This window comes from Centropristis striata, chromosome 1 (assembly GCF_030273125.1).
Source record: "Centropristis striata isolate RG_2023a ecotype Rhode Island chromosome 1, C.striata_1.0, whole genome shotgun sequence".
NCBI lineage: Eukaryota > Metazoa > Chordata > Actinopteri > Perciformes > Serranidae > Centropristis > Centropristis striata.
This window is the reverse complement of record NC_081517.1, coordinates 28,591,356-28,609,802: the sequence shown is the minus strand read 5'-3', so window position 1 is coordinate 28,609,802 and position 18,447 is coordinate 28,591,356. Positions and strand designations below refer to the sequence as shown.

Here is an 18,447-nt window from a genome sequence, read left to right as displayed (position 1 = left end):
TATTTTGTTTACTTCACTTCAGGAGGCTCAGGGTGTTTTATTTTTTCTCTCTTTGTCATCTGTCAGAGTATTGTTTCGTCAATGATTTTCCACAACAGTGTATTGCCAGCAATTCACATGTTAGCCAATTCATCATTTACTAACATATATCACACTTTGTGATTATATGTCTTATTTTCTCATGAATAAAAATACAAAAATAATTTTTGTGCACTTCTGTTGTGCTTGCACATTTTTAGCAAGGTGAGGAATGGCCAGGAATTAACAATTATATAAAACATCAACAAATGTTTTTGTAAAACTAAAAAAAGTACTGTACAATTAATTTGACCCTTTTAAAATTGTTTTTATGATTTGTCTTACTGTCTTTGCTTTGAGAACAGTTAAAACGACATGAATTACACCTGTGTGTAAATTGTAAATTAAAGTTTTATTTTATTTACATAATATAAGTAACTAAAATAAGTATTTGAAATACAAAATATGAGCAACTGAATTCTGTTACAGTTACAATTTAATTTGGTGGTATTCTGACTACAGTTACTTTCTATTTTTCTGTCTTTAAAGATAGATTACTTGGGAGTTACTGTATGTTTTTGGTTTGGTTTGTCTTGGAAAAACGACGGACCTGATTTTCCTGTTTGAGTGATCTGAATCTCAGGGCGGTTTGTTTTTGCTTTATTTTATCTAAAATTCTTCAGTGGCATCCAATTCCCATAAGCTGATTTAATAAAAGACAAAAAACAAAACAATATGTGCATGTGAAGTGCACCAGCAGCCACAAGATTATGACAGAGATGACAAACAGCGAGGATTTTACAACCCAATGATTTTCAGGTATTCAAAAAGTAATCCAAAGTATTTAGAATGCGTAACCTATTAGTTATCTAACAGAATATAATGACATTATAGGGCCTGTATTTAGTAATCTGTAGTGGAATAGGTTTTAAAAGCAACCCTCCCAACACTGTGAACATGTTGACACCTGTTGACATGAGCTGCATTTGAACTCAGTTAACTGAATTGGAAAGAGCTGAGCTCCACTGCTTGGTATTAAAGCAAGATACTAAATATTTTCTCACATGAAAGGGTCGTCAGCCATGCGGGGCCAGGCCACGTAGCAGAGGGTCCTGCGGGGCAGAGCTCGGATGGTGGAGAAGTAACAGAGAGGGAAGGCCAGAACCACGGCCAGACTCCAGATACAGACGATAACTCCTGTGGTGGCCTTCGCCGACAGACGAGGTTTCAGGGGGTGGATGATGGCCATGTACCTACAGGTCAAACATCAGCAAGTTAAAGCTTCAACAGCATATTAAATCACCGATTAATGTATAAATATAATATATTTAACAGGGAAGGTCTTTAAGATGCATTATAGAATTTACAACAGACACCCAGCTCCCACCCAGTTTGCAGTTTTTTTAATTAATGTAATGTATACTTTATGGTAGTTTTCCCCAAAGCTTGGGAAGGTTTTTGACTTATGATTAAAAATAAGTTATGTCTACTGTACAGATTGTGGGATTGCTGTTGTTATGTCTTGTGAGCTGTTCAAATAACCTCGTTGGATCTAGGGGATTTTCAGTGGCCTGAAGAAGTAAAAGTAAACAATATTCAACAAGACAGAGGAAAAATACCTGCAATAGAAAGAAAATTGAAATATGTAGGGTAAGTAGACACACAACAATTAGCAGATTAATCTCACTTAGCCTAGTGATGAAAATATCCATGAAAAAAACAACACAGAGATAAAACTGTTTTTGTAATCCTGTGTAATTTCAGCAGTAGGGAATTTTCATACCATTCGGAGCACACAAAGATGTTAGCAGCAAGCACAGCCCCACTGATGCTAATATGAGTGACCATTCTCTTTTAACAGCTTGACAGCCCTAATATACTAGCTTTGACCTAACTACTGTTTGCCATTCCCTCAGATTAAGTTTGAGTAGAATTTTATGTCATAAAAATCAATGGAAGAATCAAGCTTTTAAGTTTTTTCACTATTAAAATAATGGTTTATTTTCTGCCTGGCAGCCTGTAAAAGTCAAATTAAATCTGATGTTTGATTTTCACAGAAATTGATGGATGATTCATTAAAAAAAGCAAAAAAAAAACTGATGAGATTTCGTTTGAACCGCACAGTGTAAAGACTCAGAGCTGGCAGGAGATCACCAGCTGAACATGAACCAAACTTAGGATGCTACATGATTTTAAATTGCTGCAAACGGAGGTTTAGAAGCGCTAATTCAATCTCCACGAGATGGTAAAGAATGGGTCTTGTACTGTCACCTCAATGACTGGAAGTCTCTGAGGGACAACAACAAAGATGCCCCATCTATTCACTGGTAATTGCTCGGCATTTATTCTGTGTGTCTCACTGGCCCTTGTGGTTGGCAGTGTGTAAATAGATTGTTAGATGTCCAATCAAGTGTGTGCCACCACTGTCTGTGTTATCTGGGATCCAACAAGCTTTGCACAGCGGTGGTTGATCTAATAGTCTTGTAACCAATGAACAATAACCACAACACAAAAGCCAGTAGCACTTGGATAATGTGATGACACACACACAGCAGAGCACAACACAGAGGTGTCCGCATCAACTGGACATGATCACAGAGACATTACAGCAGCAGATTCATAAATCATTTCATGTTTTTTTGTCCAACCTGGGAGTCTGTTATGCCTAAGGCTGCATGAAAGCTTTCGGACAACAGATTGTTTGGAACGCGTCACTGTTGTGTGACAACACCAACTAAACACTCACTTTATCACTGCCTCGTGTTTAGCTAACAGAGATTATCTTGGATGAGACTTCCAGCACGAGCGGCCCATCATTTATGAGAACAGAGTATGTTGATTCAGCCACCCTCACTTCTGAGCAACTTAAAATATACTTAAAGGGTCCGTTCAAATTACACCACTATGTAGTTATGCAGATATCTTTTTTTTTTGCTTGGATGTTGAGAAATCCACCTCTGGGAGAGTTGAAGGGCTTTTATCTTTTAAAAAAATCAATACCATTACACAGGATACTCTGCAGATATCAACACTTGTCATAGAGACCGTTTCTGCTGCTAAATGTAGCTCTGTTAAAAGCTGTTTATGAGTCTGTGGATAATCCAGAGCAACATTGTCTCATTGACTTTGTGGTTGTTGAATTTTAAAAAGTTTTTCTTCTGCAAAACCAACATACCATTAGTCATGCATGAATTAAGAAATCTTCAGCCAGGCATTTCATTTGATTCCTCTTTAGGCATTAGTTTAAAACATGAATTTCAGTAAAGCTGTAAAGTTATTTGAGTATTAATATTCACATATTTTAAAATATGTATTAGCATCCGCAGCTCCACTGCTAGCATTTGCTAATCATCCTCATTGCACAAAATATAAAGACTCACATACTGGAACTAATCTGCACAAAACAATAGATTTGCAGTCAAAAATGTACTGTCGATGAAGTATCTTCCAGAACAACAAAGTTGCACTGATTTTGTGAATTGTAGTTGAAATATAGCAGCGATGCATGATGTCTAATTTAATGGACAGACGATAAACCAGAATTTCTTAAACCTGCAAAGGTCTATTACTGTACAAGAATTGACAATATATTCTGAGCTGTTAGAGCAATCTGTTGGCCATCTTAATTCAAGATATTTTGCGCTAAGGATGTCTGGCCATTATAGTGGCTTATCTTCATCCATGGCTTTAAAGCCGTAGACTGTATAAAAATATGGACAACATGAAGGTTCCCATGAATACATATCACAGAACTGATATGGCACTGCCACTCAGTCTAGAGCATTTTTTTTTTTACAGTGGCCACTCGTGGTATTGAACTAAATTATCCCCCTACAGTGAATCAAGCATTATCCTCCAAAAAGAAATATCTGTTGACTAAACACCTCGATTTGGGAGAGGTTGAAAATTACATTAATTTTTTTCTCTTTTACTCCCTTTATATCAGAACCTCAGATACAAGCTTTTTACTAAAGTATCTGCAGAATGTCGTGATTTCTTTTCTCTCTCTGACAAATGCAGATTTGTTTACAGAAAAGGTGTTTTATCTCACTTGTTTTTGATGTCTACCAACAGCATAAAGCACTTCTTTTTGCTCGACTAAAAGTACAGTCTGTGTCCTAACATTAGGTCTGGCATGTTTGGAAGGGTAAGCTTATTATTTCTGTTTCTTTTACTGATGATGTCATGGCTTTTGTTTGTTTTGTTTTGTCTGTAGTGTCGTGTAATTCTATGCAGGCTGGGCACCTTTGGGTGTATGACACTGAAACAAATAAAATACTATTACTACTACTATAATTGTTTTTTATCAATTGAAGTTTTATACTCACAAAACTTAGCCAAGAAAAGCAATTTCATCACAATGCAAAGTCTTAGTGGGAACTTTCTAGTGGCGCCAGGAGCAAAAACGCTGCTGTGCATATTCAGTGGGCTGCATAATGGGGAAGCAAACCCATAAGCCAGAAATCTTTTTTTTTTACAGTATAAATGTGCCAAGCGAGCAAATCTCATTAGACTGAATAAGTGCCATATTTGGGTCTGGTTTACAGTTATCATAATAGATCCATAAATGGCTTCTCAAAAAGTGAAGCCAAAACATCTTGATCGCACCCTGGTGGCTGGCTGCAATATCAAACTAAAAAAGTCAAAATACATGTCAAATTTTTCCCAACAATTTTCTGTAGTTCTTTTCATGCTTATATGTCCAAGTGCTGATTCTTTTGGTTGTAATTAGTAATTTGATGCCATAACATGGCAGTGTACCATCATGATTGACAGCTGTGATTGGGCATGTGTGGAACCTGATATTGGCTCCAAATGCATCCACGGTATTTTGGCTTCATTTTTGTGCAGTGGAAGGGTGTGGATCTGCGTTGTGCATCTTTAAACACAGCCTATGATCAAAAGGGTGAGAAAGGGTCAACATGATATTGTGGTGAAGGCAGAAATTAAAATAAATATTAATAATTTGCTCAAATTCAAAGTGAACTGAAACTTTTTAGAAAAAGCACTTGTTATCTCAGTGATGTATGCCTTTTGGTTTCCTTCTCCAGTTCTCCCTGCACATAATATTGCAGAGAATATATCTCATTGCAGGTGAGGACCTTATGATAAGGCTGTCTTCTACACATCCACAGCCTCAACACAAGAAAATAATGGTGTGAGAAATGGAAAAAGGCACCAGCCATGTTATCACAAAAAAGCTCCAAGGCCTCACAAGTTACCTTTCACACAGCAACCTGTGTTTGTTCGGCTCCAGTGCCTAGGGAAAAACACTTGGCAGTACAGAAAGTCAACAGGAAGGACAAATTCACAGATGATCACGAACTGTGGCCTCATGCCATTTCAAGACATCAAAGCGGAGACAGCACCATACTGGGGTTACGAAAAGCATGACCGGAGGTTACATCTACATCATGTAGGTCATGCCGATGTTCTCTTTCTCAGTACACAGTTGACAGAATCAAGTGGACACTGCAGACCAAAAATACAAACCCATGGAAGCTGCTGTAGAGGAGCCAAAACAAGCACGGCCTCAGGAAATGCATTGCTCCCTTTGTGTGTCAAGGAGAAGTACTGGAGGAGGAAAAACACCTCACACAACAGCACAACATACTGTGACACTCTGCTGTACATACACACTGCCCGCATGCAGCTCCTATACACGCATTTTGTTTTCATTACGTTCGGCCTTCGGCTACTTCCTTCATCAGTCTAATCCCTTTATTCAAACATTATGACGTATGATGGACCACTGATCAGTATCAAAGCCCGGCTGATAGTGATGACTGCATCAGCACATTACTTACTGGAAAGGGCAGGGGAAGGAAAAGAGGAAGAGACGGAGGAACAAAGAGAGAAAGAAGTGTGAAAGAGCAAAGGAGATGAATAATATGAGTCCATGTGACAGAAAACAAGAGAGTCAGAGAGCGTGAAAGCTCTGAGAAAAAGGGAGATGTTTTCCAGGGTGTTGGCACATTAAGAGTCATTCTCTGCAATGCAGACTCAATACAACAGCTTGACTTTAGCATTCACTGGCAGTGAAACGTAAAAATAAATGTCTGGAATTGTCTCATGGTGGGTGAGATGGCAAACACCCTGCTGTGAAACCGCCTTTCCACTATAATAATGCAAATGACAAGCAAGTAATTATCACTCCCCGCACACACACACACACTGAAATCAGCAGGGAGCATAAACTCTGATGAAATAACGTTGAGACAATGCCTACACAAGATGCCATCAGTGGAATTAAACTGAAACTGATGGGGACTCTATTTGAGTAAGTTGTTATAAGCATGAGGTCACAATCTAGAACATCAAATGACTTTAAATACACAGATGGAGTTCAATTTGTCTTCAAGCAAGACAAAACACTGATGTGAGTTTTTTTTCAACACAAGATTCAATTTTCCGCCACTGCTGGTGGAAAGTAGCCAAGTAGAATAATCAGAAATGTCCAAAACATCATGCGTGAAGCACTTGAGATGAAAGACTTTAGGTGACAAGGATTTTTTTTTCAAGCTTGAAATATTCATGCCCTGTGCATGTGATCTGGATATTTCATTTCTTCTTTGATGGTGTGTTGAATGTAATGTGCATTGTAATGGAATATTCTACCTCAATAGCTTTATTGCTTTCCCCCTCTTTTTTTTCTGCAAAACTCAAACTAGTTAATTATTATTCATCACAATGAAGACGATAATTACACCTAGTAAGAAGAAACCTAGTAAACTATTTATCCTTTGGTAATATATATTTATAGTGTATAAAACAAATGTGGCCACACATGTAACTGATCACCTATAGAGAAAGAGGGGTGAGTGACGTGGGGACGAATAATCATGCCAGAATCAGTCAGTCGTTAAATATTGTTCTTGCAACATTTCATAAGCCCACCTGTCCACAGCTATCGCAGTCATGGAGTAGATGCTGGCAAACACGGACGTGACCGGGAAGAAGTTGTGGAATTTGCAGTACGCCTCCCCGAAGTACCACTCTCCGTGTGCAGCGTAGATAAAGTTTATCAAAGTGTTGAACGCGGCCATTGACGCGTCCGAAAACGCCAAGTTTAGGAGAAAGTAGTTCGTCACCGTCCTCATGCGCTTGTGGGCAAGAATGATCCATATCACGATGAGGTTTCCAAACACCGCCACAGCCAGCACGGAGCTGTAGGCTACGGACCAGAGAGCGACGCGCCACGGCGGCTGCACAAACTGGTTGGTGTAGTTCCCCGTTATGTTGGATCCGTTATGTGGAGCTGCCATCCTCTTCTCTCCTTTCCCCCCTGAATATAGAGGATGCTTTGGTTCTTTCACTGAGTCTGATCTTACTCACCGAGGTGCAAAGCTGGAATGGTGGGAGAGGATTTGCGTTTATGCACCATAGCGCGCAACTTCTCCTTCCCTACAGTGAATGTCTCAAACCGTCCCGCGCTTTTCGCTATCAGATAATATTAATAAAAACGCGGTGAAACATGTAACAAGTATCATCCAGTGCCTGTTGAATGTGGGTGTGAGCTCACAGCCTCTCCTCCAGCAGCAGCAACAGGCAGGGCGCCGTGCGCACTCAGTGACGCACAAGTGGCACACATAGTGAAAGAGATTGATTGATTCTTGTGGCTGCTGTTTTAAACTTCATGAATAACAGATGGGCCACGCATTCTCTCTTCACACTATACAATCAGATTGCAGCACACATTGTGTACCTTTATCTTCTGTGACCCCTTCAGATCATCTTGTGTCAGCACCATCTCTCATAGAAGACAAACAGGATATTGAAATATTGCAGACGATGTGTATTTCTGTTTTTGTGTGTGTGTGTGTGTGTGTGTGTACAACGCCTTCTTCAGTTCATTGTCACCTCCTTTTGTTTGAGTGTTCCACCTCTGTCAGATTTTGTGTGCGTCTTAACGCTTCTCTTATCTTAAATCATCCTCACAGTGCACCACAGGGAATAGAAATGTACAATCCTGTATCCGAATGGCTGTGGCTCTCCTCCTTTCTGTCACATCAATATTCACAACCAACAGGCTGAAGTCCCCCCCAGACAACCAACTGTTCACATCGGATAAACCTCCTTCATCTGCTTCCATAGCCTTTAGTGCTGTGGTAACCTCTACACGGGTACATTTACACGTTACGTCCATGGCTGATCAAATCCAATCAGTTCAGTAAAGCTGTTCAACAGGCAGCTATGCTTCTCACTGCACAGTGGCAGATGCCCTAAGACATTTCATTCTTAGAAATATCACATTACTGGTTGTGCATGACGACTCCAGAGTGGATTTTCAAGGTTTTTTACATTTTAAACTTTGTTTATCAGCGATTTGAAACAAAACAGAGCTGAAATGAACGCTGAATCAGCAGAATATGTAATGCTATACATTTGAATTTGGGAGGTCAGTCACAGGACATTTTCACTTCACTGCGCCAGACTCCACTGCAGAAAAATGCGGTGATTGGGGTGTCATGTGGATGCATTATACTGTAGCACAGCACAGCACAGCAGAAGGAAAGGAACTGTTCCCTTTTACACAACCTAAGTTATTTATGTTTACATACACATATAAAAAGCTGCACTATGGTCTTTCTCATACTCTGTACATAATGCTCTCAAATGCATCTGACATTAAAGGTGTGTTTGAGTAATCAAGAGTGTTGTGTGGTGCAGGAACAAAATCTAAATTACCCTAATTAAGAAATCACTCAATCTTGAAGAGGCGTCTATAACATGATTGATGTTGTAGTGACTCAAAACAAGGGTTTTTATGTGTTTGGCCTGGTCTATATAAATCTTTTTTGAGTTTTTCGCTCTGCTGTGCAATCCTGCAGGCTAATGATGACTGAAATTCATATGAGACAATCACAATTTTGAAGTTCTCTCCCCGAGGATATGTAAATCCTGCCAAAAGTACCATGATGGGCACTCTGTTTAATAAAACAACAGCGTTTGCAGTGTGAAAATACAGCATACATATTCAGCGATTCAGTAATATGAATTAATGGATATTCATATGAATCTGAATACTGATATTAAGTCAATGTTAACATTTTGATTCAGCTTCAGTGTAATGCAACATTTTTTTATGTGAACTGAAAGAAAACATTTATTTAAGGGCCTCAATGTAAGACATTTTAAAGCATTAATTCCCCCCGTGAGAATTAGTCCATTCGGTGAAAAGAGAAGAAAAAAACAACACAAAAACAAGCAGCAACTCAGTATGCAGTTTATGTGGAGGCAATAACTTACTGAAGGCATGGACTTCATCTCTAAGGCTTTCACTTGAGTCTTTGATCACTATTAAAAAACCCTGAGGGGATCTCCAGTAGTCAACTTTGCGATCTCAGAGACTTATTACACAGCATCATTTTGTGACTGAAAGGATGCATACAGCACATGCAGGGAGGAACCAGTGAGAAGTTAGATGCAATTAGAAATACTGTGTGCCACAAAGAGTAATACAATGAGTCGCATACAAATTAATCCTCGACAAGCAATTTCTCTTAAAACTCTGGTGTGGTTTTAATAACAGGATAATGAGAGAGAAAAAGACCCCCAGTTTCTGAGCCTTTAATTTTTCAATTAGTCTGAAGAATACAGTGGTGAGATATTGTTGCGAAGTTTACAAAAACAAGGGAAGAAAATACTTTTGTGAATAACAGACTGTTTACAAGTTGACGCTGATAAATCGAGAAGATTGTTTCTCTTAGTTGTGTAATCATGAAAAGAAATGTTTTTGTAGCATTTAAGTCTTTATTGTAGGTTTACTACGGTATGCTCAAGGACTTCTCATGGTTGCTATGATACACAGTTTTTGATCAACCTGTTTTAGTGACTGTTTTACACCATCATTCACAGCTGACTCTCCTCTTAAACTGTGGCTAGGAGTCACAAGTCACCAATAACTGCTTCAGTTCACTGGCAAATGCATTCTGGGCAATTGGCTAAGATAAAAACAAGCTTCACTTAGTCTGTTGCAGGCAACATTTTGGTCTGTGCAGCACACCCAAATGTTAATGTTGAGTTATTTACGTAGCACATATACTAATTTGAACACAAACCATGATAAACTGAAACAAACTGCAACCGTTACACATCATTAACCACATGTTGAAACTGCAGTTTTGTTTCTAATTACAATATTAAGTGTGACTGTTATCTGAGAAAATATGTACAGGAACAACAAAAACGAACCCTAGACTTTCACCAAGGACGACGTCTAGCTCCTCTACCACTGCCCTACGTCTCAAACTAGACTCTTCTCCTCTGTAGTTCCCCGGTGGTGGAACAAACTGCTGAGTCCCTCTCAATCTTTAAGAAGAGACTAAAGCCCCAGCTATTTACTGAACACCTTCACATAGTCTACATGAATGGAGGGGGAAAATTGCACAATTTGCATTTTTTGCACCAATGTACGGTGGCCCTGAAGTGCAAAACACACCAGCAATTCACACAACACACCAGCAATTCACACAACACGCCAGCAATACGACACAACGCGCCAGCAATTCGCCCCAACGCACCAGCAATTCATCAAAACGGAAAGGGTAGGTACATATGGACAATGATCCTCCTGCTGATTGGTTCCTGCCGTCATGTATAGTGCGCCCGTATTGTGATATTTATGGTAAAATCATTGAGCTTGTTCGGAGAGTGCTGACATGAAGGATAAACACTTTACTGTCATTCCTTCTCACTTTGCAGTATAAAACTCTTACCTGCAGATCGGAGATGAAGTGTTAACTTTACATGGACACGCCACGTGATATAATCAAATTGTGTCGCGCTGAAAATGTATTTCTTGTGTCGGCGAAATTCACAATACAATGCCCTAGTATATTCATTCATTCATTCATTATCCTTCTCCACTTATCCGGACTCGGGCCGCGGGGGGCTGGAGCCGATCCCAGCTGACGTTGGGCGAGAAGCAGCGGGTCCTGCTGTGAGGCAAGAGTGCCCGGTAAATATTACATTATATTAAAAAATAATCTGTTTCCAATCAATAATTCCAGTCTAACACCAGAGGACCTTGGGTATCTTCTCTTTCACAAACTTACAAAATGTGTCACTGTGGAATATCAGAATAATTTGCCCTTGGATATTTACTGTACAGTAATTATCCAAGCGCATTTTATTATGAATTTCGCCGACAAAATAAATACATTTTCGGCGCAACGCAATTTGATTATATCACTTGGTGTGTCCATGTAAAGTTAATACTTCATCTCCTCTCTGCAGGTAAGAGTTTTATACTGCAAAGTTAGAAAGAATGAAAGTAAATTGTTTATCCTTCATGTCAGCTCTCTCCGAACAAGTTTTATGAATTTACCATAAATATCACAATACGGGCGCACTACATATGGGCGACTGGTTTGACTATGGAGAAGCGAATGACGGCAGGAACCAATCAGGAGGAGGATCAGTGTCCAATATGTACCTACCCTTTCCGTTTTGATGAATTGCTGGTGTGTTGTGGGGAATTGCTGGAGCGTTGTGTGAATTGCTGGTGTGGTTTGCACTTCAGGGCCACCGTACCAATGTCCTATTGGACTTAAACTAAACCCATGGCACTTACTCATGTGTTGTCTTTTGACTTGATCTTTGCTTGTGTTCGATTAACTCTCACATGTACATTGCTTTGAATAAAAGCATCTGCTAAATGACATTGTAGACTTGTAGAACAGCGTTTGTGTCCCATGTGACAACAAAAGTAAACAATGTGATTTATTATTATGATTTTTGTGTGATGCATCAACATCACTATGTCACATCATCTTCGTAACTTCTGCCAGCATTTACATGCATTTATTTACTTACTTTTTAAACTGTCTTTTATAACGCCTAGCCAGGATGTGTTTTGCCCTAAACCTAGAAAAGTGCCAGTGCTCTGTACCAGTGAAATGCTCATATGGGTCATTTTTGGTGGTATTGACAGATGACCTATTCTGTCTGAAAATCTTGCTGGATATTTATGCATCCTAACACACAAGGGTAAGAGAATGTCCCGGCAATTAGTATTGTGAAAAGGGAGAAGAGATTATGGTTGAAGTTCGAGGGCAAAAAGCAAAAGTCCAGTATTCAAATATACATCCAACAAAAACACCAGTGAGCCCCCATTAGGCGCATTGCATACATGTTTTTAAAGCAGCATGTAATTTACAGTAATATCTGTTTAAAAAAGGAATGGAAAACAACAAAGACAAGGTTAAAAAATGCTCCATTTGCATACAGTGCATATTTCCACAGAGTCTGGCCTTAACCCCTGCCTGTTCTCTCCTCTGATCATTTAGAGACTTGCTGGTTAATGAGGTGCACTGAGCTCATTGTTGGATCGTGGCGTTATTATGTCAAGACTTGATTGTTGTAAGTAATTACATTTTCTGACATGAAATGTCATTTTTTTCCAGTCTCCCGCTACATATTTCTTGTGAAAAGATAAGGGCAGCGGTTACGTTGCTTTAGCTGCAGCATTGTTGGCGGTTCTTTTCACAGCTGCCTGTCAGGGCTCGGGGCTATACGCTTTGATCAATTCAAAATGTAACCAGGGACAGCTAATGAAAGAGCATTGCTCTGCAAATATTTCTTCATTAGTCCTTGTCTCAGATATTAACAGCTAAACATAGTGTTCCTCAGAAGAATACCATTGAACGCTTTACTTTGTAGCTTATTCTGCTTTAGTTTTTCTGAGCAAAGCCATTGTGACTATTGACCACCAACAGACTGTCACACAGTAATCAATTCAAGGCTATGAACGGGCATGTGTGTGCCACTAAAACATTTTGACACAGAGTCAAGACAGCTTTTTCTCTCATTTAAAATGAGAAGTGTGAAGGTATTCCACCTGCAGGTGATCTGACCATACACACTGTGTAAGCAAGCAGGAGAACACTAACTGTCAAGTAGAGCTGAAGAGAACTTACAGCACTGCAATTATCTCTGAATATCAACTGCTGCTCCGATACGGATAAATTAGTTGTGCCCCTGACAATGACCCTAATGATAACCACAAGCTCAGACATGTTTTATGCATAAATGTCAGCATATCAGAAGCATATGGAGAAAGTGACGTGGTTCTCTTTCCTCCCTATTAATGCAGCATTTCTATAAGTCTGCCCCCCTGCTGCAATCAATGGACGTCACTTCACCACCACATTCGTACTTGTATTCCCCACATGCTGCATTAGTGTTTAATGATGAGAGCTGGCGGAGAGGGCTCAGCGGGGTATTGGCTGTGTTTGTCGATACAGCTCCATGAAATGGGTGACAGCAGCAAAGCTTTCCTGTGCTGTTTGTTGCTCTCGGTTTTAAAGACCAGGAGGACAGCTGCTTAGTATGTTAGCGCCCTTTGAGACTGCGATGGATGGATCTTTACTTATCTCAAAGTAGGATTAGTTGGTAGTTACGTAGACCACTTAAAACGTGATGTAAAAAGTAGCTATGCATGGAAGTTAAAGGTTGCAGTACGCAATTGTGGAGAATGTTTATTGTGTGTGAGGGGTGTCAAATAGGTCGTCCCCTCAGGTCGTCAAATATCGACGCTTTGGGTTTCATCATGATGTAATAGGTTGCTGTCCACCAGTTTTTTGGGGGGAGGGCAGTCTCCTTGAAGGGTATGTATGGAAGCCCATAGGGGACTTTTGTTAAGTTGAAGGTGAAAATGTAATTCCCCAATACTATTATTATTGTTCACATATTGTGCAAAAGTCTTAGGCAGGTGTGAAAAAATGCCTAGAAGAATTGATGCTGGTTTGAAGGCAAATGGAGATCACACCAAATATTGATTTGATTTAGATTTTTCTTCTGTTCACTCACTTTGCATTTTGTTAGATGATGAATGAAAACATTCTTATTTTACAGCATTTTTTCCACACCTGCCCAAAACTTTAGCACAGTACTGTATGTGTTATTTCAGTGAACTTTAAAATGCTACAATTAAATTTTCAAGGTTACATTATTATTTTTTTATAAAGTCCCCTATTGGCTTTCATAAGGTATCAGTTCACAAGTTTTAGTGGTTAACACTGCAGGCAATATACACGTTTCCATAAAACCAAGAATATAAAATATATATGTAGTTGCCATTATATAAATTCTACATGTTGTGTAATATACAAAATACATGTAAACAAAAATAAATTCCATTTCACAATATGTTTTTTTTTTTGTTAATCCAACCCAATCCCCAGACATAACCCTCTGTATCCAACAGTTCTCAAAAGCTCAGTTTGCCACATATTTCAAACTATTTTGAGAAAAAAGCCTCTTTCACACCACCTCTCCCTACCATATATTTTTTTGTCTTTTTTAGCAGGGTGGGGGGTCAGACAGATAGCACGTCAATAGCAGATGCCAAGTACAAGTGGTTCAGGTCATCTGAAAGGTTGGAGCCTGGAGTGTGGCAGGTTTTTCTAGCCATAAATTGGTTTATTTTGAGTCAAATCCCATACACAGTAAAGTGTTCTCCTGTTGTTAATACTCAGAGCACCAAATGTGTTTGAGTCTGCAGCATAAATTAGTTTGAACAAACACCTGAAACTGCACCCTGCTGTTGTAGAAAATGACTGAAGCCTTATAAAAATGAAATTATATACTCATGACACATTTTTAAAGCTTTATATCTTCAGCAATGTGTTCGGAGATGAGTAGCACAGACATTTGAAAAGTATTCACAGAGGCTCTGTTTGTATTTTCCTGGGATTTGTTGACAATAAGAAGATAAAGAATAATTCGTTTTTTAATTGCCATGTCCTTTAAGACACATACCCTATACAAATCCTCACTACTTCTAGTTAATTCACTAGTGACCAGATATTAAGGTCATTCATTTGATGAGTTGTATTGAGAGTGCAGTCATTGCTAACACAGGAAATAAATTCAGGATGAACTGAAGAGCTTTACTGCTTTAATGTAGCTCATGTAAAATACGAGGCTGCTTCTCTTCTTTGTTCATTTCATTGTGTTAATACTGGTCAATACATTAGAAACTCCCTCAGGCTTAGAATCCCACAGAGAAATATCTCCACTGGGAAATCAGCCTTAGAAGCAGTCGTTTCCCCAGGTTAAATGACATGCGCTCCATCACTGCACCACACACAGTCCACCAAGACGCTCTCATTGACTATAACAATTGAGTTCATGACATAGATATAGAGTATGTGACATTAATATTTATACAAGGGTGTGCTGTACAGATCAAGATAGAAGCAGGAGATTTTAAGCATCAGTGATGGGGAAAAAGGTTGCACAAATGAAAACAATCACTACAGTTAAATGTCTATTTAAAAAAAAAAAGTAGTGACACTTCATAGAGGTACACAAATGCATACTATACATAATTAAAAAAGCAATGTGACAATACTTATAATCACAGAGCCATTTATGTGACATCTGATCAAACACCATCTCAGATGAAGACCAAAGCTAGTGAGTGGATTTTTAGTTCCTATTATTATGATAAAAAGAAAAAGAAAATAATTGCCAAAGTAACTTGCTAAACCCTGGGGCACAAAAACAAAAACAGGTGTGGTTCCCTATGGGCCCCTCAGCTTGTGATAATGTGGTTTAACAGTAATTTATACATTTTGACACAGTGCCCTGGGTTTGATCACATTTTTAAAAAACTTTATTTATTCACTGGGGACAGTGTAGATTAATTCACACTGACATTTATCAACATCAGCGTAAATTTGCAGGTTAGCTCAACAGCTAATTTGCATCCATAGTCCCAACACAAGCTAAAAACTGAAAATGATTATTCAAAAGGATTATTATGCAAATACTTAAGATGCAATTAAAATAGACAACCCTGTCTCCTTGGGACTGTGTTTATTACAGGTAATTTGCAACAGCAGAAAAGTTTTTTTGTGTAAACATTGTGTACAAATTATGTGCTTCTAGAGAATTATGCTCCCCCTTTAAGAGTGCCAAGTCCTGAGTATAGACCACACTGGTCTCCCCCCTCAAAATAGTCAATATAAGTCATTTGTACATGCAGCAAAATACACCTCACATTTTTGCTCTAAACCCAGGTCAGTGTTTCTGTAGCCTTAATTCACCGAAACTGCAGCCTTTTTACAACCGCAAACCGTACAATGACATGTGTGGAAATGCTCATATGGGTCATTTTTTTGACAAACGCTCATATGTGTCGTTATGGGTGGTATTGACAAACTGTCTGTTCTGTTGTTTAGGTTGGAGATCTTAATGCTATAGCCACATGGTAGTTTAATCAAAGCACACAATGTCTTTGTTATTTTTGTGGGATGGGGGTGGCTGTTATGAAAAGGTAATTTAGAAAAACCTTAGGAAAAAACATTCAGATGGGCAAACATCACAGGAAAAGTAAGAGACACTTGGGATATGGTAAGAAAAGAATACCAAGAACCATTGTTTCTTAATTGATAAAGTGCTATACCATCTGCTGCACAGTATAAAAAACCCATCTGCTGTCATTGTCTCTTCACTGGTTAACTCGAGTACATTGTTTCAATCCCACAATGCACCACTAACAATCATAGAGTCGGAGAAAGAGACAGAAGCAGGCAGCTTTTCACCAGCATCTCCGTCTTATCCATTCAGCTGGGCCAGATATCACAAATTGGTTGCTTTTCTTCTCCGCTCGGTTTTATCAGCAATTTGATTAATGCATCAGAGCCTGTGATTGTGACTCTGCGCTGGTTCCACCTAGTCATCAGTGCTGAGAGTCCAACACAAAAGATGATCAATAGTTACATGCTTAGACACTTTAGAGAAGAGAGTAGGTGGTGTTTATTTTTTTTTCCTGCAGATATCGGGGCTTTCAGTGGAAACAGTTGAGGTGTGTTTGCAGGTCACGTGCAGCAGATATGTGTATACATATAAAGAACTGACAAGTGGGGAAGATTTGTGAGCCTTTGATGTGAAAATGGATTTTCTAAGCAAAATCAAATCAAGCATGTTCAGTGATGTAGAGCACGGTCGCATATGCACTTGCACTTTCAAATGGTAATCTCCAACACGTGCAGTCCTTTCTGTCTCTCCACTGAACAACAGCCTCTGTTTTCAGGTAAAAAAAAAGACCTTTTCATGTTAAGAATTCAAATGTTTTATTTTTAGAGCTTCGAGCACTTTAGCTCAAAACCAGAAACCAGAGAGAATCATTTCCCCTCTAGACTTTTAGAAAGTTTTTTCAAATAACTGTTCAAGGTGAAGAAGTAGAGGTGAAATTTTTCATGATTACCTGAAATATACACATGAAATAGCCGTAAAAAGTCAAAGTCCGAAATATGAATAGAACATTTTGTATAACAACTTTGCTTTTTCTTCTCTCTCCCATTTATCATATCATGACTTCTCAGATTTATCTTGTGACCCTTTGGGAGGCAGGCTGTACTGAGACTTTTAATTTAATGCTCTATAAGCATTATGTGTCATGAGCCAAGACCTGCAGGGCTGCTTCGAAGAAGAAAGTGATGTAGTATAAAGTGAGACAACGTCTGCACAGGGAGGAGGTCAGGCTGGACTGATCAAACAAACACATTACTTTCACCCAGGAGACCAATGTTTGTGTCCTGTGTTATACAACATAAATAATTAAGGTTAATTTCAGCAACAAACGTAGTTATTTTAACTCAAACTGTAAGCTTTTCCTAACCAAGCAGTTTTGTTGGCCCAACAGATTCTGCGCTGCAGGGGCTTGTGCAGGCGCATTGATCACTCACTATGCTGGGGAGGATTTGATGAGGATAGGTTGCTGGAGGAGGCTCTGCGCGAGTGGTTCACCTCCCAGTGGCCAAGTAAAATTTGAGGGGTTGACAAAATAATTGACTCAACAAAATGATGTGTCTTTTTTTCAGATTTTTCCTTTTCCCTTGTGAAATACTGGATACTTTCAGCTTTTTTAAGCCTGTCCAAAACAATCTGAGAAGGAAGAGTTGACCTTGTCATAATTCATGTCTCAACTATTGTTACACTATTGTGACAGTCTTTTGAACAACTTTAAATTGTAATGAACCCTCCCACTCCGTTTGTGGCTCCTGGTATGTGTTTTTCTTGTGTTCTTTCTGTTCCTGTTTAGGAGACAGTCAAGGGGACTTAGGTTTGTCAGGAGGATGAGTCACAGCTGAATCAACGCCTTGTAATTGCATCTCCAGATTGCAACATGACACCTTTTATCCCCCCAAAATTAGCACTTATATGCAGATTTATTAAATGCCAGAAAACCTCCTAAAATAGACTCTTGTCCCATTGCCGCTAGATCAGTATGCCTTTCAGCTCCTTCTGGTGTGTCACAAACAGTCCTGCTTACTGCTTTCCAGTATAACATATGATGTCATAAAATTAGAGCTCTTAGAAATACATTTTAATGGCCAATGAAGTCTTCAGCTGTTTTTACTGTTGGAGGAAAAACTCTGTTGTTAAACATTGTGAAACTAAATGGAGCCGTGCTTA

The 18,447-nt window shown here is 39.0% G+C and overlaps 1 protein-coding gene across 2 annotated transcripts in view; it reads right to left on the bottom strand.

Moving 5' to 3' along the window:
• The window catches only part of tacr3a (tachykinin receptor 3a), a 38,738-nt gene extending 31,452 nt beyond the window's left edge, over positions 1–7,286 (bottom strand). The window contains exons 1-2 of one of the 2 annotated variants that reach the window (XM_059337398.1): positions 6,916–7,286; positions 1,083–1,271 (exon numbers count right to left, since the gene is read on the bottom strand). In XM_059337398.1, coding sequence (XP_059193381.1) covers positions 1,083–1,271; positions 6,916–7,283 — 557 coding nt within the window. In that variant the 5' untranslated portion in view covers positions 7,284–7,286. The remainder of the gene's footprint in view (positions 1–1,082; positions 1,272–6,915) is intronic. The other variant, XM_059337390.1, reaches the window with a different exon arrangement.
• Between the last annotated feature and the right edge of the window lie 11,161 nt (positions 7,287–18,447).